This window comes from Podarcis gaigeae (assembly GCF_964106915.1).
Source record: "Podarcis gaigeae genome assembly, chromosome: 12".
Lineage (NCBI taxonomy): Eukaryota > Metazoa > Chordata > Lepidosauria > Squamata > Lacertidae > Podarcis > Podarcis gaigeae.
Window position 1 is genome coordinate 36150835 of NC_139688.1, and position 23094 is coordinate 36173928.

The 23094-nt window shown below is 43.1% G+C and overlaps 2 protein-coding genes across 2 annotated transcripts; both read right to left on the reverse strand.

The window, feature by feature from the left end:
- Positions 1-59: 59 nt before the first annotated feature.
- On the reverse strand, positions 60-18200 carry SPMIP4 (sperm microtubule inner protein 4). Its single transcript, XM_083705946.1, has 9 exons — positions 18085-18200; positions 15433-15575; positions 12411-12572; positions 8801-8830; positions 7845-7954; positions 4013-4074; positions 3093-3258; positions 2279-2370; positions 60-972 (listed from the first exon to the last, which is right to left on the reverse strand). Exons 2-9 carry the CDS (start codon positions 15564-15566, stop codon positions 184-186), a joined length of 1545 nt encoding a protein of 514 aa, XP_083562072.1. The 5' UTR covers positions 15567-15575; positions 18085-18200; the 3' UTR covers positions 60-183.
- A 1461-nt stretch (positions 18201-19661) lies between these two features.
- NPVF (neuropeptide VF precursor) lies at positions 19662-22887 on the reverse strand. Its single transcript, XM_083706165.1, has 3 exons — positions 22720-22887; positions 20760-21142; positions 19662-20004 (listed from the first exon to the last, which is right to left on the reverse strand). The coding sequence occupies exons 1-3, from the start codon at positions 22846-22848 to the stop codon at positions 19917-19919; spliced, it is 600 nt and encodes a 199-aa protein (XP_083562291.1). The 5' UTR covers positions 22849-22887; the 3' UTR covers positions 19662-19916.
- Positions 22888-23094: the final 207 nt, after the last annotated feature.

The following is a 23094-nucleotide window of genomic DNA, read 5'->3' on the forward strand; positions in this document are numbered from 1 at the left end:
TTCAGAGCTGCCTCAACCTGCCTTTGGACGACACTGAATCAGTACTTCACGCAAAAAACTGAAAAACTAGGAGAGTGTTTTATAAAGCACAGCAAGCTAATTCAGAAGCCGCAACTGGAGAAATCGGCTGAGATTATTTTCGCCCTTCTCTTTCACTTTTTTTTGAAAGGGTGAGGACGTGTGTCAGTTATAGTGATAGGCATTCACGCCGTAGAATTTGTGCCTTCTGCCTTTCCTGTCGTGATCCCTCAGGTCCCTTATTCCTCCTCTAGTTAGATCACTCAGGCGCTTGATGGCTTCACCCTTCCTAAAACAATACTGCATATCGTTTAATTTTGTCTGAGGCCGAGCTATCCCGCAGTTAGGAATCCATTCTGGGAAAGTGGACCTGCTTTCGATCCCTGGGAACACATTAGGTACACATTGAACACCCGGGATGTCATCACAGGTTTCAAAGCTCACCTCCGTTGGGCCTGGTTTAGAGAGGCTGATGGGATGGTGCCACACAATGTAATTGCTTAAGCGGGAGGGGGGCAGATCTTCGTAGCGAAGGGATTCAGCGGGCTTCACAACAATCTCTGGTTCGGGGGGGACAGCAAGCTGCCTTTGATACAACTTCTCCGTCTTCCAAGTATCTGTAATTTTCTGAAACCTGCTCCACGGGAGTTTTGTATGTTTCATGCTTTCTCTTGGGTTACCTACCGGACGATCAATCTGATTTTGTTGGAAGTCTTCAATTCTCTTTTTTGCTCCGCTGTCTGTTTCCGGAGGCATTTGCCCACTGCTGCTCTGCACTGCATCTAAACATTTGCGTATGAGTGACTCGCCTGTCCATTGAGGTGGGTGCTCACAAATATAGCCAGGATCCTGCTGCTGAGGGTCATAGGGGCGAATTGGTTTGCCTTGAAGTGCGCGAGCAATACGTCCTTCTAAGGGTCTTACTTGAGTCTCAGCTGACGGAAATGAATCTCTCTGAAAAACAGATAGCTTGGGATTGATAGCTACCCTTTCTGTTTACAGTGAGGTTCTCTAAAGACAACTCTCAGAGCAGCAATGGGGAACTTTTGGCCCTCCAGATGCAGTTAGATTCCCAACTCCCATCAGCCCTAGTCAGCATGGCCAATGGTCAGGGGTGATGGGAGTTGTAGTCCAGCAGTATCTGCCATGCCAGAAATACCCCATTTCTGTTATAGGACCAAACTAGATACTGTATATCATTTGCTTGATGATTTAATATTTAAATAAATTGTCCTTCGTGCAAGCAAATTCCAGGGCAGTGTATGATAATATCAGCAACAAGAGAATACAAGAAACCAAAAGACAACATCTATGAAACGAACAAACAGACCGGAGGACAGATGTAACCCTTTAAAAATGTGTGTTCAAAGAACAGGGCCAGGCGATACTTGGTTTTCAACAGCGTGATATATCACCAGCTAAACATTGCGACATATTGATATATCGTGATGTCTGAAATAAGGATGGAGCTATGTATAAAGGCATTGTCTGGGTTCACGGTTTTCCCCACATTGCGATGTTTTGCATAGCACACACAAACGCACATCAAGATTCATGATATATTGCCAGGTCAAAAAGTATGAAGCCGATACCACAATATGGGCTTCACACTGGTTTTGGACGATATAGTGACATGTTGCGCAGCCCTATCAAAGAGGAAAGTCTTAACCTGGTGCTGAAAAGATCGCAACTTCAGTGTCATTGCAAGATTAAAAGCCACTGTAGGCATTGCAAGGTGACAGCTATGTCCAGGGTATTACCTTTTTTTACCGTTTATTTCCATTATTATTAGTAATAACATTTTATTTGTTCCACTCCATTAAAGAAAAGCTTTAATGAAGACATTTCATCACCACAGATCAATAAAAAGTGTCTCATCACGAACAAAGCTAATGCATAGAAAAAATGTGCCTTGCAACAATAAGGTTGCAGCATGGAATGTCGCTGTTCAGAATTCCAGCCTCTCCATTCCATTCTCCTTCCCACCTGGTTTTCTAGGACAGTCAGCTGGCTGTTCTATGAAACTGAGCATGCTCAGTTCTCATTGGGCTGCTTTGTGGTTTCCCCCTTCCCTTAGAGACACGTTTGTTTGTTTTTGCATTTCTGCAACCACCGTGCCCACCTCCCAGCTTGATATCTCCCTCTTGGGTGCTGTGGGTGGGTGCTGCCCTTCGGGCTACATAATCAATGGCACTCACAGCCTGAACATCAGAAATGGAAGGGAACAATCAGCTTGAAAGGTCCTAGTTGCCATACTTACGAGTTCAACATCCATGCCCAGTTCTCCAGTTGCTCTGCCAATCATCTTGGGATCATGGTCATCCAGCAGCAAGGGGTTCATAGAACCTTTACCTTAAGCAAGACAATGTTGACATCAGTTTAGGAAGTTAATATGTAATATGTGGTATGCAATAATATTGTTATGTGTTACCCCAGTCTCCAAGCTGGTAGAGACTCCAGGGGTACCTGTGCTTAACCCAGGATTTAGTTTCCTTGGAATGAAAGCCAATGGAGATGGTGGTGTCTCCAGGATAAATGGTTTTACACACATATATATCCCAAGCATAGGATGGAGTGGCTCACAGCAACAACACCTACCCCTGTAGTTTTTGCTTCCCCTTTAAGCTTCCAGGGGAGACACAAAGTCATGTCTCTGTGTCTGCAGCTTCAACATCCAGCTCCCACCTCACAGATATACCAATTTTGGGCATTGTTCTTCTACTGTACCTAGGATCATGTGGCCTTTAGTCAGGTGAAGGGAGTGGGGAAGATGCCTATGGCCCCCTTTCCTGGAGAATAGCATCACTTAGCTCGTTCTTTGAGATGCTCACGAAGGCTTCACTAAAGCCATTACCATGATAAGTTTGACCCATTCTGCAGGTTCCCTCGTATATATTCCAGCCTTACAGGTACAGGTCCCAAGTATTGGGACCCCAGGTATCATCAAGACTGTCCCCCCCAAAAAAACCTCCCCTCATCATAATATTTTGGAAAATGCAGAGCAAGTCTCAAGATGATTTATCTTAGGTATTTTGTGTTCCAGCCTTAATCTCTCACGTTTAAAAGGTGTGTACCTGTGTAGTCACGCTTGTAAGTCGACAACCAGAGGGCCTTTTTGACATTTTCCAGCATGTTGGCAGCTCTGAATGAAATGTCAAGCTCCGGGGGTTTGGAAGTCTTCTTGCGGCCCCCCTTTGGGGAAGCATTTGGGTCGCCTGCCTGACCATTTTCATCACCATTCTGACAATAAAAAGTAGAACAGGCATGTTAAATTCTCCTACTTGAACCATGCAAGTGTTTGCTGAGAGGGTAGGAAGGACACAACTTTCAAAACTGAAGCTGTCAGGGTTTAAAACATGGTTTTAGAAATCTGTCTAATTGGGAGCAAATGAATGAGGATGGTAAAAGTTTGGATGCACTTTCCAGATAAGAGTCTAGGGCAGGGATGGGGAGCTGTGTTCAGCTTGAAGGCCACATTCCCTTTTGAGCAACCTTCTGGAGGCCATGTGCTAATGGAGGTCAGGACCAGAGGCAAAGAGGATGGAGCCATTAATATGAATGCTACCTTAGTACTGTGGGATATTTTCTACACACCTTCTGCCACCCCCCTCCTCCATTCAAAGAAGGCATTGCCTCTGCCATGGGCGTGTCTACTTTGTATGATTAAAAAATAATAATTTCCTCTCATTGTTCTGTTTTAAACTTTTTTAAAAAGGTCATTTTTAATTTGTGCATCATCTCGAGACATATATGTGGAAGGCAGTTAAGAAATAACAACAACAATAATAATAATATTATAGTCCATGAAGCTGGCTGGCAAAGGCTGGTCTACTCTGCCAGAGCTGTCTCCAAGACCTCTTTGTTACTTGAGCTTTAAATATATATATATTTAAAAGATGGAGATAACCAGGAATTGAACCTGGTTCTTTTTGATTGCTGAGCTGTAGCCCTCCCTCTAATGTTAACATCCCCAACCATAGTTGTGATTACCTACAGGAAAGTATCCAAGCCGTCTGTCTAAAGGTTCGCCGGCTCTTTCATCTCTTTCGGGGCCACCTTTAAAATTCAGAAATACTTGATTGCATAATATGAAATTCAAGCAGCTCAGGTAAGAAGAAGAATCTGACTTGGAAGGGGGCAGCTACTTTGCTATAGTCAAGAAATGCTTCCTCATCCACTGCAAATCAGAGATCTACCAGGAGGTCTTGGCCTGTGTCCCGGTTGGGCAGAAGGCAGAAGACTACTATCTTTCGCAGAGCACTTTTTAACAATGTTTGTGGAAGAGGGGCAAAATTGGCTGAGTACACACCATACAGTAAAAGCACAATCTTGGGCACAGTACTTTGTTAAGGGTGCTCTGTGGAGGGTCAACTAAAGTTCCCAGGTTTCTTTTCGGGTTGGTGGTGGTGGTGTGTGTTTTTAATGTATGGTACACACTCTTGGTGTACAGTCACAATTTTGCTGCCAGCACCTGAATGCAAAGAAGGAACACAGCTGAAGAATTCCTCAGAGAAGGCCATAATTCTAAACCTGATAAGCTTTGCTTGGAATAGAACTTGTCCTCTGATGGTCCCTTGCAAAACAAAAATAGAACCACACATCTTTCCATCTTTGTACTGCTTAGGGCCAGTCTAGAATGAAGTATGGGCAGACAAGAGAAAGTTTAGAAGGAGGAATGCTAATCACACTATTGTACAATAATGTCTTACAAGCCTCTTTTGTTTACTAGGCAAAGACCCCACAATGTGCTTCAGCATTCGTATTCAGCGTTGTAGTGATGGGTGGTTGGAGATAACAGCTCCTTAACTCAACTTGACCTGTTGCTTAATGCCATTACTTCCCAATGATTAAAGCTTCTTAACACTGTGTGCATTTAAACTGGACAAATGTTCTGTGACTGTAGTAGTCTCATGAGGTTTTCCTCTTACATTACTTCCCTTTGCCTGTAATCCGTTTTGCGTTATTGCCAACACGTTTATAGAAGTCTGAATGCGCAGTATGGTCATTCATTCATTCATTTATTTAAAAGATGTTATGCTACTTTTTCAATGCATTCAAAGTGATTTGTGGGGAAAGGAGAAAAATTAAAACTGGAATAATAAAAATAAACATGCATATACATTGTGGTGTGCTCTCCCCAAGGAGGTTCATCCAGCACCTTCATTATAACGTAAAGATAAAGGACCCCTGGACGATTAAGTCCAGTCAAAGGCAACTATGGGGTGCAGTACTCATCTCGCTTCAGGCCAAGGGAGCTGGCGTTTGTCCACAGACAGCTTTGGGGGCCATGTGACCAGCATGACTAAACCGCTTCTGGCGCAATGGAACACCATGACAGAAACCACAGCGCACGGAGATGCCGTTTACTTTCCCGCCACAGTGGTACCTATTTATTTACTTGCACTGGCGTGCTTTCGAATGGCTAGGTTGGCAGGAGCTGGGACAGAGCAATGGAAGCTCACCCCGTTGCAGGGATTTGAACGGCCAACCTTCTGATTGGCAAGCCCAAGAGGCTCAGTGGTTTAGACCACAGAGCCGCCTGCATCCCCCTACCTTCATTATACATCTTTAGGCACCAGGCGAAAACATTCTTCTTCAACCAGCCCTTGGCTGATTAATATTCTACAACCTTTTAAATGTGTTTGCAGAAGGAGGGGTTATAGTTTTGTTGTTTTTGTTTTAACTATTTATTTGTGCTTTTGCTTTATATTTTATCTTGTTAACCACCCTGAGATCTTGGGATGATGGGCATTATATAAATTTAACAAACAAACAAAGAAACAAACAAACAAACAAACAAACAAACAAACAAACAAACGTGTGTGTCTTGGCCAGTTGAAAGCATCGTAAGGGGCAAACCCCAATAGATAGATAAAGAAGGGATGGCTTGTCTGAAAAATCAGGCTGAGAAGAACAATCCCTCAGTTTTAGAAGATATTGGGGCCACAGCTGTAAAGGCCTTGCTTTCAGTGGCATATATTTGTATTGCATGGACAGATGTATAAAGTAACAAAAGCAGGACTGGCCGGATGAAGGAGGCTTGATAATGTTACTACATTACAGCCTAATCTCCAGGATCTCCCTGCCCCATTTCCTTGGAACAGGAGAAACCCTGCTGCAGGCCTCAGTTAAAAGCCCCAGCAGGAACTCTGTGGAACCCTGCCAATAAACCCATTATGTTATGAGCACCTATACAGAGCTTGAATTCAAAAGTCAAGGTTCAGCCATCAGGATTGAGTCTGTGGCTTAGCCTCCTGTGACTCAGTAGATTTGAGTCTGATGGTTTTTTCACCAGCAGATTTCCATTGATTCCAAAACAGTTTTGTGCCTTACATGGATCTCGGAGTCAGAGGATGTTTAGCATTTGGACAGAAGTGTGCAGACAAGGGGGAGATGGACAAGCCCTGAATACAGAGATGGTCAATGTTTCCTCCACATACCAGATATGTCATACCTTTGCTTTTGGGAAAAGGTAGCATAACAAATAATAGAATCACAGAATGGTAGAGTTGGAAGAGATCCCAAGGGACATCTAGTCCAGGAGTCAGCAAACTTTTTTAGCAGGGGGCCGGTCCACTGCCCCTCCGACCTTGTGGGGGGCTGGACTATATTTTGAAAAATATATATGAATGAATTCCTATGCACACTGGGAAGAATGGGGAAGGGGAAGGGCAGGCGTAACTCTTCATGGCAGGTTCTCAGGCCAGATTTAGGACCCAGGGAGGCCTGATCTGGCTTGGAGGCCGTAGTTTGCCGACCCCTGATCTAGTCCAACCTTCTGCACTGTAGGAATCTTAACTAGATCATACATGACTGGTGGCCATCCAACCTCTGCTTCAAAACTTCCAAGGAAGGAGAGTCTGCTACCTCTTGTGGGAGTCTGTTCCACTGCTGAACAGCTCTTGCTGTCAGAAAGTTCTTCCTGAAGTTTAGTCAGAATCTTCTTTCTTGTAACTTGAAGCCATTGGTTGGACTCCTACCCTCCAATTATATGGAAATATTTCTGCTCCCCCTCTTCCCCCAAGATAATGCACAGAACTGCCTTAAAGCTTCTAAATAGAGAGGTCTGCTAGCTTATATAGTTGAGAATATGATCTTCTGCAGGCGTGGGGAAGATTTAGTGTTCCAGATGCTAAACTACAGCTCCCATCATCCCTTAGCCATTGGCTAAGATTGCTAGGGCAGGTGGGAATTGTCGTTCAGCATCATCTGGAGGGTCCCTGGTTGCACACTTCTTTACAGCTATTCTAAGAGCAGGTTTTTAAATTAAGTTTCTCTAGCTGATAAAATAATAATAATAATATTTTTATTTATACCCCGCTCTCCCCAGCCAAGGCCGGGCTCAGGGCGGCTAACAAGCAATAATAAAAACAAGTTGAATGAATACAACTTAAAAACAAGATTAAAATACAACATTAAAATATTGAAACATTAAAATATTAAAATGCAGCCTCGTCACAGGAGGAGAAAGGAAAAAGAAAAAAGAGGGGGAGGGAATCAAATTGGCTCCAACCCAAAGGCCAGGCGGAACAACTCTGTCTTACAGGCCCTGTGGAAAGAAATCAGATCCTGCAGGGCCCTGAGCTAGAACCTCAATGACTAGAACATTCCACCAGGCCAGAGCCAGTGTTGAAAAGGCCCTGGCTCTGGTAGAAGCTAATCTAACTTCCTTAGGGCCTGGGAGCACTAAGGTGTTGCCATTTATGGACCTTGAGGCTCTCCGTGGGGCATACCAGGAGAGGCGGTCCCATAGGTACGACATGAGAAAAAGACATGAGAAGACACAAACCAAAACCGCACACAGGCACAAATGAATAGTGCTTTACCTGTGATGTCGATGTTATTGTGGACGTAAGGATGAAGTGGCCGGTGACGGCCGGCCACAAGATGAGTCTCTGGATTGGCTGGCGACTTGTGCCTTAGATACTTCTCATATCTATCAAATACAGCAGAAAGTTTTTGACAGGGACAAAGAACATTGTATGGTCATGATACATCTGAAGGAGCGTCTCCATCCCCATTGTTCAGCCCAGACATTGAGGTCCAGCTCCTTCTGGTGGTTCCCTCATTGCAAGAATTGAGGTTACAGGGAACCAGGCAGAGGGCCTTCTTGGTAGTCCCCCACCCCCTGTGGAACACCCTCCCATCAGATGTCAAGGAAATAAACAATTATATGACTTTTCATAGATATCTGAAGGCAGCCCTGTTTAGGGAAGCTTTTGATGTTTGGTGTTCTGTTGGAAGCTGCCCAGAGTGGTTGGGGTACAAGCAATAAATTATTATCATTACTCAGCATGAATTCTTTCCCTTTTCCTAGGAAGATGACCCCACCCCTGCCCTTCTCTGCACCCGGAGTGCTAAATGCACACACTTGTTTTCTTTCTTTCTTAACTTTTTTTTGCACTTCAGGAAGGGTAATGCAGAATTCTGGAACGAGGTCCAGTGGAGAGCTTGGGCCATCGTTTTCTAGCCAATAAATTATACAGAAACTAATTTAACAATAAACCAAAGGGAAGGGCAGCGTCTTCATCATCAGCAAGCCTTTGTGGTCATCTTCAGCTCTTTCTGTTTCCTCAGGGAACCTGGACTGTGGCATCAATTGCCAGGAACTAGATGCTACAAACTCCTCCATATAGTCCTAATATATTGTATATTTTGAACTGTAAGCTGCTTTAGAAGCCAGTTTGGCTGGGAAATGGATAAAAATGTCAGTCATACTTTTCCTGTTATCTGAATAAAACACACACAGATTTTAACACAGACGTAAGTTAACTATACTTACTCCTCTGAATTTTCTGGCAAGTCAGGAAGTCTGTAATAAGAGAGAGGTCAGCCAGTTACATCAGTGTATAGGATACCCTATACTTCCAAAAGGCAATTGTAATTGGACTATTCTGATTGCTGCAGCTGAATCTGGCCAAATGGCTTTAGGATATACTTGAAGCTTTGTAAATTTCACCCATCAGTCTGGAGAGGTCTGGAGGGTAGCAACATGAGAACGGGCCTTCTCTGCAGTGGCTCCCTGTCTGTGGAATGCTCTCCCCAGGGAAGTTCGCCTGGTGCCTTCATTATACACTTTAAGGTGCCAGGCAAAAACGTTCCTGTTTAATCAGGCCCTTGGTTGATTTGATTGACATCCTATGCCCTTTTAAATTGTGGGGTGGTTTTTTTTTTTGGGGGGGGGGGAGGATTATTGTGTTGTTGTTTTTATTTTGATTATGTATTTTGTGATTTTATATTTTGATTTTATTCTGTGAACCACCCTGACACCTTTGGGTATAGGGTGGTATATAAATGTAATTGATGAATGATGATAAAATTAGATGATGATAAAATGTCCTTCACGTTTTGGACATGGATTGCAACATGATGCAAACAGCAGCACTCTGCATTGTTAGGAGTCAAAATGAGGAGAACCTCCTTGGATGGATCTACTTTAGGAGACAAATGTTATCTGGAATCCATCAGTTAGTATTTTGTCTGCACTGTGCTGAATTATTTATAGTTGTAAAATATTTACGTCTGTGGTTTATTGATTTTGATAATTATTCTGGTATTAAACAGTGTATTTTGTATTGTATTTAGAATCATATAGAATTGTAGAGCTGGATGGGATCCTAAGGGTCATCTAGTCCAACCCCTGCAAGGCAGGAATCTCAACATGCAGTTTCCCATCCAATTTGAAACCAGACCAGACCCTGCTTAGCTTTGCAAATGTGCTAGCAGTTTTGTTGCTGCACCACTAGCAGGTAACTTCTATTTGATTATTTTTGCCCACTGCCCTGGGATCCTATGGGCTGAAGGGCACTTTTAAAATGAAATTACTAGGCTTGCATGTGTGCAGTAAAATGAGGCGGTCGACTTCTGAGGTGGTAAAAGAGACTGTGCCGTTTCAAACTGCAGGTGGTATATCACATCTTTTAACCCTCCCCGTACATAAACAACTCACTGGAAGTAGTTCAGTTCTGTTCAGTAAATTTATTGTGCTAGCCAAAGGACATGACAAAACCATATAACACAGGCAATATAAAATATAAAGCAAAATCTCTATTTGAACAAACAGAACCATGTGTTGCAAGCAAGACTGTGAATGGGGAGCCTCCACAACCACATACAACATATTTCAAATTAGAACTCCAAATCTTCCTTACAATTTACTGTTATTTTGTCCAATTCCTTCTTCCTAATCTTTTTTGCCGCTAGTGGAAAAAGGGTGACTTTATGAGCCTCACAGGTGTTAGAGTTACTCAACAATCACAGAACTCTCTCCGCTGAGGAGAGACTTGAACAAACAGGGGATTTAGGAAGCATCTCCAAGTTCCGTGTATAATGGGCAATAAGACAAATAATGAAGAATGTCTTCGACCCACGTTTGCCCACATGTACAGAATCTACCTGCATATGGCATCTCTGCAAGTAGAAAGCTAGGGCAACATGGAATGGGCCCAGCTAGACAATCCTTTCTTCCAGATGTGCTTGGTTTTTCACTTGCAAGATGAGCAATGTTATGAAGGGGTGCAGTTCTAAACAAACTACTTTGCTGAATGTGTAGAGCAGGTTTAATCTATCTAGTCTGTTCTTTCCAGCTTTCTGGAGGCTGGTTTCCTGACATGACGTGTGTCCAGACATAACCACAAACATTACAAACACTGTTCCAGTTACAGATAGGTAGCCGTGTTGGTCTGCCATAGTCAAAACAAGAAAAAATCCTTCCAGTAGCACCTTAAAGACCAACTAAGTTAGTTCTTGGTATGAGCTTTCGTGCGCATGCACGAAGTGTATCTAAAGAAGTGTGCATGCACACGAAAGCTCATACCAAGAACTAACTTAGTTGGTCTTTAAGGTGCTACTGGAAGGAATTTTTCTTGTTATTACAAACACTGCACGGGAAGGAAGTATGTTTTAAAATAAGGAACCATTGCTTCCCTACACCAACACCTAATAGGGGAGGGGCACAGCTCAGGATCTCAACTGGACTCATTATAATATCTGGATTTGAAGACTGAAAAAATATTGGGTCATAAAATATAGAATAGGTGGATGTTAATGAGTGAATACTCTATTTAGCTGAAGGACAGAAAACCGGAAGTCTTTTTATCTCCTCCCCTTTTTCTTTTCCTTTTTCCTTCTTTTTCCTTCTGTTCCTTTTTAGATTTGATTTTTAAAGTATTTATTTTATTCTGGTGTATTATAAAAGATAATTTGTACTGGGAACGAACCTTTGTATATCTTTGGATTAGTATAAATGCAAATAGATACATTTTTAAAAAAGGAACTCATGTGGGCTGCAATAGTTGCTCTTGGAATGTATCCTAATTTTTTCATTATGCTGATAACGCAACTGTGTTTCTTTCTGAACGAAACAGGCATTCAAACAAATAATTATGTTTATTCCAGTTCTGAAACGTGCAGCAATCACTTTTTGTGTTTTGGTGCCATCAGGTGGCAAAACTATAGTTCTGCAGTTCTAATCCCACAATGCTCAAGTTTCTGTCAGCCGGCTAAGTTTTCATATGGGCAATGAGAGAACCTTTTCTTCAGTTATTAACTTAACCGCTAGCTCTCTGCAAGGACTGAGAGCCTGCATCAAAATCTAAAGGCACAACCACAACAGCACTCGAGTTCCATGTGCTATTTAAAGACAGTCTGATCTTAGCTGGGAACAACATCTTGAGAGACAACCATGTTAACCTGTTGCTGCAAATATAACAAAGGGTGCTTCTAGACTGCCATTATTTTCAAGTGGAATTCTGTCATCTAACCTCCCCAGAAACAAATCAGAACGAAAGCTTATCAAATAGCCAAAGTTGTCTAACCTTCCTCCATACCAATAAGAATGGAAGCCAAAGCTGTTCATTTTTAACACACAAGCCTTTATGAACTGAGACGGAATCCAGTCCACAAAAGCCCATTTTATAATACAGTTGCCTTTAAAGGGGTCACAATACAATTTGTGGTTTTAATCTGAGGATATATGTGATCTGACTTGTGATGCTGAATAAAAACCCATTCAACCAACCTAAATGGAAAGCCACACAAGGTATATAGGAGTGCCCTGTGCTATGGCACTATTGCCAGAATAATGACATACTTGTTAATGTAGTGATCTGAAAACTGCAGAATTTCAGGATATAGACACCAATACCTCATTCTTGAACGCTGCAGGTATTTTAAACGTGAGCTTAGTGAATCATAGATCATAAAAGCTCTCTGTTCACCTTGGGCAGTCTCTTTTGACCATAGGATGGAGGGAATGTTTTTATAAAATAAATATTCTTCCAGGTTTAGTCCTCATCAGTTTTTGGCTTTCCGAGAGACACCAGCATTTCTGAATTGGCTTCTGGATTTAAACACCAATATCCAGCCATCCAGAGAGAAAGCAGATAGCCTACCTTAGCGGGGCATCTCTGTTACTGCCATAGTACTGGTGTTCCTGATCAAACTTGTAAGGTGGCTCATAGATTCTGTGGGATTCTGGCAACAGGGGTTCAGATTCTTGTTCTCCTTTCACGATGGGCTTGCGCAGCTGGAATATTTCCCTTAGCTCTTCATATCTGAAATCAGATCAAGTGTTCTCAAAGAGCAGCTGCAGCAATGATACTCTACCTGAGTGAAGCTTGCTTCATAGCTGGGATGGACACTTAACAGACCGGAGGGCAAAAGAGGACACAGATTTGCATAGCAATTGCACATGCTGATTAAGATGCATTGGTTCACATTTGGAAGCAATTGCTGCAGTTTAAATATAAATACAATGCATCTTGCCATAGAGGGCATGACTGCTGACCAGGCTCTGACTGTTGAGAGTCAACTTGAAGGCTCTCTCGCCTTCTTCTCAGAGTCCTTTCTGTGTATATCAGACTTGAAACAGACAGCCCTTCAAACAGAGAACTGTCCCTCATAAAGCAGGACACATGGACACCTAGCTCATCGTGACTAACAGTGCAAATCTAGCCATGTATACCAGGCATTGGCAAACTCGGCTCTCCAGTTGTTTTGAGACTACAGTTCCCACCATCCCTGACCACTGGTCCTGTTAGCTAGGGATGATGGGAGTTGTAGTCCCAAAACATCTGGAGGGCCAAGTTTGCCTATGCCTGATGTATACTCAGAGGTAAGCAGGGCTTTTTTCCCTGGCAGTACAGTGGTACCTCGGGTTAAGAACTTAATTCGTTCTGGAGATCCATTCTTAACCTGAAACTGTTCTTAACCTGAGGTACCATTTTAGCTAATGGGGCCTTCTGCTGCTGCCTCTCTGCCACCGCACGATTTCTGTTCTCATCCTGAAGCAAAGTTCTCAACCTGAGGTACTATTTCTGGGTTAGCAGAATCTGTAACCTGAAGCATCTGTAACCTGAAGCGTCTGTAACCCGAGGTACCACTGTACTCAATAGTACGCAGTTATCAGCACCCCTCCCCAATCTTTTGATAAGGTAAATGGAGGGTGAGGAGAGCAAGCTAGCAAGCATAACTCAAAGGGGGATCGCAAAAAGCAGGAGATGGAGTAGGTGGCAGTGAGGAAAAGGAGGCCTTTGTTTGGGGCTGCAGTTGCTGCTCCCAGTCAACAGGTTACACCAGGGGTAGTCAACCTTTTTATACCTACCTCCCACTAATGCATCTTTCTTGATGGTAAAATTTCCTTACCGCCCACCAGTGCTCGATGGAAGGAGGATTCCGCTTGTGCCGTAGAACCCCCTACTGCCCACCTAGAATCCTGAAATGCCCACTAGTGGGCCGTAGGGACCAGGTTGACAACCCCTGGGTTACACCGTTCCCACTTGGCTGCCCCTGTAGGGCACGCTGTCCCCCTGGGTGTGCTGCTATGCCGCTGCCTCGCTGCACCGCGAGTGACCAGGCGAGCCCAAGCACCACTTCCTTTTCATCTCTCCTCACTCTTTCCATGTCTGTGGGGCTGGGAAGGGAGGGAGAGAGAGAGAAGGGGAGAAGAAAGCAGCCTCTGCTGCTAGTGCTGCTGAGCTGAGTGAGTGTGAGCAGACAGGGAAAGGTGGGGGGGGGGGAGAAGTTGAAGAAGGGGACGACGACCAGGAGAGATGGAGAGAGAGAGAGAAAAGGGGGGGGGGGGAAATCATGGTGAGCACTGGCACTTTTCTAGGAAAAAAGCCCTGGATGTAAGCCCTATTGAACTGATTCAGTCTTAATCACAGGTAAGTGGAGTTAGGACTGCAGCCTCAAACCCTTAATTTCTCCTTTCTTCCATGTCATCAGCCTGTTTCAAAACTCCTGGCTAGTCAGCTTGTCCTGCACATCAATTTAAAGTTCACAGCCCTTCTTGAGTTATTAGAACATGTTTCTTGCACCCTTAAACTGAAACATCTATGCTGTGGCTGTGCTTTTTAAGGTTACTTTTAACGTTCCATACAACAAGGTTCATTGAATGCTATTGGCACAGAGATGCTGGACTAAGTCAGATATCCTACCTGCCAAATTCCTGGGGGAAATCACTCATCTGAGGCTGCTATTTGCATTGAGAGGAACTAGCACAAACGCAGACATATTTCACATCATGACTAGTTTGGTCCCTGCTCAGTCCATGTTAACTATCAACTGACATGCATGCAATTTCTGCTATTTCATGGGTTGCTACTTGCAAAATGTGTAGCCCGGTCCTATGTGTTGTTGTTGTTGTTGTTGTTTTAAGGTAAAGGACCCCTGACAGTTAAGTCCAGTTATGAATGACTCTGGGGTTTCATCGCTCATCTTGCTTTACTGGCTGAGGGAGCCGACGTTTGTCTGTAGACAGTTTGTCCGGGTCATGCAGCCAGCATGACTAATCCGCTTCTGGCAAAATCAGAGCAGCACATGGAGACGCCGTTTACCTTCCCGCCAGAGTGGTACCTATTTATCTACTTGCACTTTTTTGCGTACTTTCGAACTGCTAGGTTGGCAGGAGCTGGGACTGAGCAATGGGAGCTCACCCCGTCGTGGGGATTCGAACCGCTGACCTTCCGATCGGCAAGCCTCAGGCTCAGTGGTTTATACCACAGCGCCACCCATGTCCCTATATGTGTGTTTACTCAGAATTAAATCTCATCAAAGTCAATGAGGCTTAATTCCAATACACAGCATTGTGGCCGTAATGAGTATATTCATACTACAGTGGTACCTCAGGTTACAAACACCTCGGGTCACAAGCACTTTGGGTTACAGACTCCGCTAACCCAGAAGTAGTACCTCAGGTTAAAAACTTTACCTCAGGATGAGGACAGAAATCATGGGGCAGCGGCAGCGGGAGGCCCCATTAGCTAAAGTGGTACCTCAGGTTAAGAATGGTTTCAGGTTAAGAACGGACCTCCGGAACAAATTAAGTTCGTAGCCAGAGGTACCACTGTATAAGACCTAATTCAGCTACATAGAGATATTGGAAAAAAAATAGAGTGAATAGCTACTTCTTACCTTTCTGGTGATATAGGTGGGCCTGGGGGAATATGCAGTGGAGTCAGGTGATTCGCAGATTCCAAGGTTTTTGTTACTAAGGCTGTTCCATCTTGAGCATCATTGTAATAGGTCATACCCGTATGCATTTCCATCTTTAATAGCTACAGAGTAAATTTATACACAGAAAAGTCCATGATCAAATCAACTAGCATTCTGCTTAGTTTGAACAGATAAAATTCTGTTTCAATAGGTAACTAGAATTGACTTAGCAACAGCGCCAACTTCATTACTGAACAAGATCACTTTTCAGATTGCAATATAAAAATGAGAGAGTCTGGACAAAATAGACATGACAAAGAATTTCATGATGAACTAGAAACATTGAAAACTTGGGATTTTGGAAAAGAAGAAGCCAATTTTGTTTTTTCAAAGCGACACAGTATCATATTAAAACAAAGTCCCTAAAAAAAGTTGGAAGGGACTAGAGCAGCCTCTTCCAACCTGATGCAGTCCAGATGTTTAGAACTGCCATCCCTGGCCAAGCTGGATGGGGTTGATCGGAGTTGGAGTTCAGTAACATCTGGAGACACCATGTTGGGGGAATGCTGGATTAAAGTTATTTGTATGAGGGGAAATTCTCTTTCAACTTCTGGGTATTGTACCAAATGGTATGTGGGAAGAATATGAGTCAGTTTCTTCTTAGCAGCCATTCAATAAACTCTAGCACTTACTTTGATTTCCCTTAAGATGTAGTTCATGGCAGAAATATAATTGTACCATGCCTTCCACTCTAATGTGATCTACCATTGAACTTTGGCAAATTCATACAGAACTATCACACATTTCTGTTGTGTTCCACTTTTGATAAATACATGCAGTTTTGTGAGTGTGTTTGCCTGCTGGATTACACCAGAAGTTATGCTCCATATACCAGTGCTATGGGTACATGTAATGCCAGGATGTGACCACAGTTGGTTCTATCCCTATTCACTTCTTCAAATGACACTTCAGTGGATGAAATATACAAGCTGAGCATAAGGCAGGGATGGCAAGCCTGTGACCTTCCAAATGTTGCTATATTATTCCTCCCATCATCCCTGCCCATTGACCATGCTGACTGGGTCTAATGAAAGCCAAAGTCCAACAACATCTGGAGGGCCACAGGTTTGGCACAAGGAGAAGCAAAGAGGTCCTCTTCCAAGGCAGGAGATGCGCTACCCCATAGCAGATTCCCAAACAGAGATATCTTGCACTTCCAAGATGCCCTCAGCCAGAAACCAGTTTTCTTTCTGTGTCCCTTTCTTCCAAATGGCAAATAGTCTATGTTTACACAAACTGTTCACATCATCCTCCGCCTCTCCGCTGGAGGGGTGGTTATAGGTCACCTTCTCTGTGCTCCAATGGGTACCTCATTCAAAGGCATAGAAAGCATCCCAGCTGTCAGGGACTGGACTGAGGGGGAATGGTGGGGACCACCCCCCCAGCACTTCCCAGAGAAGAGGGAGACAGTATAGATTCACAACAGTGGTTTGCAGAAGGTCATAGTTCAGAGGCTGTAGAGGGGAGAAGCTGGGAAATATTGGGAGAGGAGCAGGAGGAGGAAGAAGAACCAGGGGAGGGACAGCAGACAAATTCAGTGTCTTTGGAAAGCATTCCTGATCCCCTCCTCCTCGCAGGACCTGGCGAGCATTGAGAGTAGGAGAACAGAAGGCAAAAAACACAGATTAGCTGATGCAGGGATGATGTATAATAGGAGAGACGGAGGGGACGGGACTTTACTCGCAGCAACGCCATTATCTGAGAGACTGCATCCTATGTCTATCTCTGTGAATATTGAATAAAACACCTTGGTAAGAGCTTCTTGTTTTTCCCCATTATGGTGGTACCTCGGGTTACATACGCTTCAGGTTACATACACTTCAGTTTACAGACTTCGCTAACCCAGAAATAGTACCTCGGGTTAAGAACTTTGCTTCAGGAAATTGTGCAGCAGCAGCAGGAGGCCCCATTAGCTAAAGTGGTGCTTCAGGTTAAGAACAGTTTCAGGTTAAGTATGGACCTCCGGAACGAATTAAGTACTTAACCTGAGGTACCACTGTACTGGCAGCCTGCTGTGAGGGAGGAGGATCAGTTTCCCTGCAGACTGACACCAGCTATCAACCTAGCCATTATCCCTCATCAGCCACCCATTCTGGACTATTAACTAATAACCTGCTCTGCCTCCACAGTCAAAGGTGGTAAACTGTCCAAATACCAGTTGCAGAAAACCGCAAGAGGGGAGAGAGTGTTCTTGTGCTTGGGTCCTGCTTGCGAGCTCCCCATTGACCATCTGGCTGACCACTCTAAGAGGAGGAAGCTGGACTAGATGGGCCTTTGGCTTGATCCAGCAAGCTTGTCTTATGCTCTAACTTGCTCAGCGCCATCCATCAACAACCACAACACCATGAATCGTGCAACACATGTCCACTTTCAAAGTTATTATTATCATTTATTAAATTTGTATACCACCCTCTACCTGCAGGATGGTTGAAGATCCATCTTTGATGCTTCCATTAGTCTCCAGGTCTTTCCCCCAACCCCATGCAGTGTTGAAAGTTAGATAAGAATGGCTAGAAGAGAGGAAACAGATGGAAGCGGACATAAAAGTGGAAGTTTGAGCCTCAAACCTACCTTTCTAGTTTAAGGGCAGTGCAGTATATTGTTCTAGTTTCCTGCCCTGTCCTGTCAGTGGTATCTGACATCACAATAGAGGAGATTGTCCTGATTGTTTGCTTTCACAGTTTCTGATGGAAAATTAGCTTGTTGAATTTGGCACGTTATATTTCAGTAAAATAGATGTGGAAAAGTGAAATATAGGGCTTGATATCGAAACCAAAATACCACGAATGTACTTAAAGGAAGTTTGGCTAAACGAAGGAAAAGAAAACCCTCACCTAATTGTGCTTTGAAAAGCAACCTTTTATGCTCCTTCTTGAAACAAGGGGGAGATATCTGAGAGTGACGGCCACATTCTCATTAAACCAGTGCTTAGTTTTGTATTCTCTATGTTTTGACAGAATGAAACACATTCTAATGTTCATAGTCACTGGGAACAGGGCAATATTCTCCACTACAACGGAAGGCAGCAGGCTTAGGGGGTGCAGGGGAGGCCACATGGCACACCACATATTGCTATCTCCTCCAACATCTGGTCACCACTCCCCATCCCCTAGCGGTGGAGGTTAGTCCATTCTGGCAAATGGGGGACTGCCCCACCAACCTTAGTCTACCCTCAGCCAGTCCCCACCTGCCTGCTTTCTTGGTTATACAACCAGTCAGGGGATGGCTTTGACTCTCATTGGCTCTGGCGCCACCTAATGTTGGTCCTCCTACTTTCTGCCCTACAAGTCCAACCCCTGACCACTGCCTGCCAGCATCTAATTCCTGAGGTGGCCAATGATAAAAATACTTTCCTCTTGGTACTTAAAGGGGGGCAATTATGACAATTTCAATCAAAACCATGGTGGGTGAGGAAAGAGTTGAAGCTCCCCTCCCCATGTACCTGGCCCTGATGAAAAGTAGGGCTCCCACACTTAAAAAGCCAAAAACTGAGATTATTAGCAGTGACACAGTGCAGTATGTTGTTTAATTTGGCCCTGATTTGTACATGAATGCAACCGCAGTACAATCCTGCAAGTGTCTGGACTCACTTTAGAACTGCCAGCTCTTCATTGATTCATCTCTAACTTCTTGGCCTAAGTCTAGCAAGAATATTGTGTTCTTGTTCTTTTGAAAAATAAAGGGCTTAGGCACCAACACACAACTTGTGTGAGGAACAAAGAAGGTTGGGAGCTCCTGCAGCTTCCTGAAATCCATTCCTGTAGGTTTGATTTATTCCAGTCCTTCCCCTGCCTTTCTCCCCAGTTCATGAATAATATATATGCATGGATAATAAATAATCGACAGATAGCCATACTTGTGTGTGTTACCTGCCTAGAATTTGCTTGCAGCTTCACTTACTAGGCAGTGATTATTTCCTTGGCTCCTATGCTATAAAACCAAAGAGAAATTTGCATTGCACAGCATCATGTCATTCCCACCCCATTTATTTATTTATTTATTTATTTTTGCGGATTTCTTCATCCACAGGAATCAGGAAAAAAATTCCAATCCTTTGGTACATTTTCTTCTGCACAGCTTTTATAGAAGCAAGCCCCAAACATGTTTATTTCCACATCACTTTTCAGCCACTTTGGTTACAAGGTAGATTTCTTGTGGTGACATTTTTTATTTTGCTGACACTGTTTTCAGCTACATGCAATACTACTATATGCTATTTACAATTGACACCAATGGTACAGAGTACAAGAGAGATTGAAACCCGCAGCACAGCTATGGAAACAAACTAGTACAACAGGCACCATCACCAGTCTACAAAGGCCTCCTGATGGAAATCATAAATTGAAGACTGGTGGCTTTTTTAAAAAATTGCCCCATTTCTTTCTCTTTCGTTGTATCGCCTTTTAGAATGGAAATTCTCCCAGAGCCTTCCAAAGTCTTGCCTCTTCATCATCAGATTCCCTTTTCATATTATTGTGTAAATGGCCAAATCTGAAAAGAAAGAATCAACCATGAATGATTCAGCGGCACCAATGATTCAAATGTGGATGGATGTAAAGGAGAGAGCCCTTCACCACCCTTTAGATCATTCTTCAAATTAAATGTGCTTTTCAAGGGTACCATTCAAATGATTAAAAAAAAAAAAATCCTCTCCACCACCCTATTCCAAAAATGTGTTTTGAATTGTATGAAATGTCCAATTATTATTTTTGGGTTTTGGTGATGGAGAATGGAGAATTGGATGGTGGAGAACTGATAGAGAATGGTTGAAATATAATGCAGAAGAATTTTTAGGCACAACTCTAGATCTTGACTTTGGAGAGGAAAGATCATTTTTGTCAAATGCAGAGAGGATGCTTCCAGAGTGGCCTCATTGCTTTAAAAATATCACATCTCTCTCCATCATACTTTCCTCCTTCAAGTTCAGACGGCAGGTCCATTAAGATTTTCTCAAGCCACAAAGGACAGACTTGGACTTCCAGGGAATATTTTATTCACATTGACCTGGCAAATTCATAACGGTATATTATTACATCAAATCAGATTGGTAATGAGGTTGGGATTAGAAGTTGTTTATTGAATGAATAACACATAGAGCAGCTTTCTATGACCTGGTTCCCTTCAGCTTTTTTGGATTTCATCATGGACACACAATCTGTGGTTGGTGGGAAGTGTTGTTCAGATCATGGAAGGCTGCCACAGAGCGTTCAGCACTTCAATAAAACAATGGATTTAAATTTATTTACTTGTTATTGCCTTGGTCAGGGTCTTTGGCCACTTGGGGCAGACTGAAGAGAAGCGACGTCCCAATTCTCTGTGGCAAGTTGGCGGGAGAGTGGAAGGAACTTTGACCCGAAGGAGCTCTCTCAGATCTTTGTGACAAAGGAAGGGTGTGCCGAACAAGGCTTCCGGCAAACGCCCTTCCAAACCGGAGAGGCAGGTTTGCTGCAGGCTTGATGCTTCTCTCTTCCTGAAAGTTTCTGCCAAACCTCAGGGGCAAATTCGCAGCTGAGTTGGGCACCTTCTTTGTGGTGGGTGTCCTCATCTTAATGATGTTCTTCAGCCCCCAGTCCTCCAGTTCTTCAAGGTTCAGGCTTCTCTGATTTTCTTCTATAATGTCTTCACTAGACTAAAAGGGGGAAAAACAATAACACAACTTCAAGGCGAATAATATACTGGTTACATGCTGATAATTAAGTGTGATTCTGATTAGGCTTTGGCCCTCTCCAAGTCTTGATTCTCTGCCAGTCTCAGATTTTTCTGTGGAGAGTGAGAACACTTCAAGAGTAGTTGGGGGAGGGGGAGTCAAATACAGTGGTACCTTGGTTTACAAACTTAATCCCTTCCGGAAGTCCGTTCTTAAACCAAAACCGTTCTTAAACTGAGGTGTTCTTTCCCTAATGAGGCCTCCCGCCGCCAGTGCCCTTCCACCGTTCAGCTTCCGTTCTTAGGCTGAGGTAAAGTTCTCAAACCAAGACACTATTTCTGGTTTTGCGAAGTCTGTAAACCAAATCATTCTTAAACCGGACTGTTCTTAAACTGAGGTACCACTACACTCAATTCATTCTGAAGTTGTCTTACCTTCAGATTGGCTGTGCACTTACCCCGGTGTGGGCTAATATCCTTGGCTTTATTACCAATCCACTTTCCTAGTTTAATCCTTAATTTTTTTAAAAAATAGCCAAGTGGCTGGAACTGGCCAGATTTTTTGTCACAGACACCAGGAAGGTGAAACCATCCTGCTAAGTAATGTCTGATGGATAATTTCTACCTTGATGACTAACGTCAGAGCTGGAGCTTATTTTCCAAGAGAGAAAAGCACGAGGTTATGATTTATTGAATAAGTAACAGGCAAATAAATGCAGACTCTCATTTTATTGAGACGTGCTGGAACTCACAAAAAGAAGTATCTCACAAGAACCTGGAGAAATATTAATTTGGGGACAATCCGAAATAACAATAAAGGAAGAGTCATATTAGACTGATTGAGTGTCAGAACTGGAGATGCTGGAGGCCTGCAAAGGGAATTTGAAGTAGCACCATTAGCAGATGGCAGAAAGCTGTATACCACCTACAGCTAGGAGCTATTCTGGAGTGTATCTGTTAAATATTGGAAATAACTGTATTCTATTTAATTGACAGATAGAAGAGAAGAAGTACCTCTTTTTCTTTTTTCTTTTTTCTTACTTAGTTTTTGATAGTATTTTATTAATATTAAATAACATTACAGTACTTATAAGCCTGATATGAATGATATGATATGAAGATACATAAAGAGAGAATATTGGTAGAAGAGATTTGTGTGAGAGGCAGAATAGACTGGTTTTTCTCAGGGTGTGAGACTGCGAAAGGCGGAAGCTGGGAAGACATGGATCTCTGTGAACTGAAGATAAAGATAGAAGGTTGATAAAATATAAAATTGTGTGTGTGTGGCAGCAGGAGGTCCCATTAGCTAAAGTGGTACCTCAGGTTAAGAACAGTTTCAGGTTAAGAACAGACCTCCAGAACAAATTTAGTTCTTAACCCGAGGTACGATTCTTGGAGGGGCGCAATTTTCTGATTCGCCTCAGGTGCCAAAATGCCTTGGGCTGGCCCTGATTGATCCACACATATGCTGTTTGAACATTTTCTCTGTAACCCTCTTTGTATACCAATAGCAGTGCAAACACAGACATAAGGATAATATTATGTCAGTAAATTTCTTACCTCGGAATAGTTATCATCACTGTATTCTTCTCTGCTCTGCAAGCTGGTCATTACCGATTCATCACGGCAGAAGGTCTTTGAGGCTGAAAGCAAACATGTAGCTAAAGTAAATAAGATTAATCTGTTCATTTGAAATACTGTAATTTTCAGTTCTCCTAGATCGTATTTACATCAGAGATCGAAATCTGGACAGCAGAAAAAGTAGCATCTTTTTATACTACCAGGCAACCAAAAAAATAATAATCTTACCATGACACCGATTCCAAACATCTTCATTTTAATATTAATTAGAAATGTGATGTTAATTATGTATGGGAAGTATGCAGAGAATTTTTGTGAACTTGTTTAAACAAAAGTGTTTCCGGTCAAGAAATG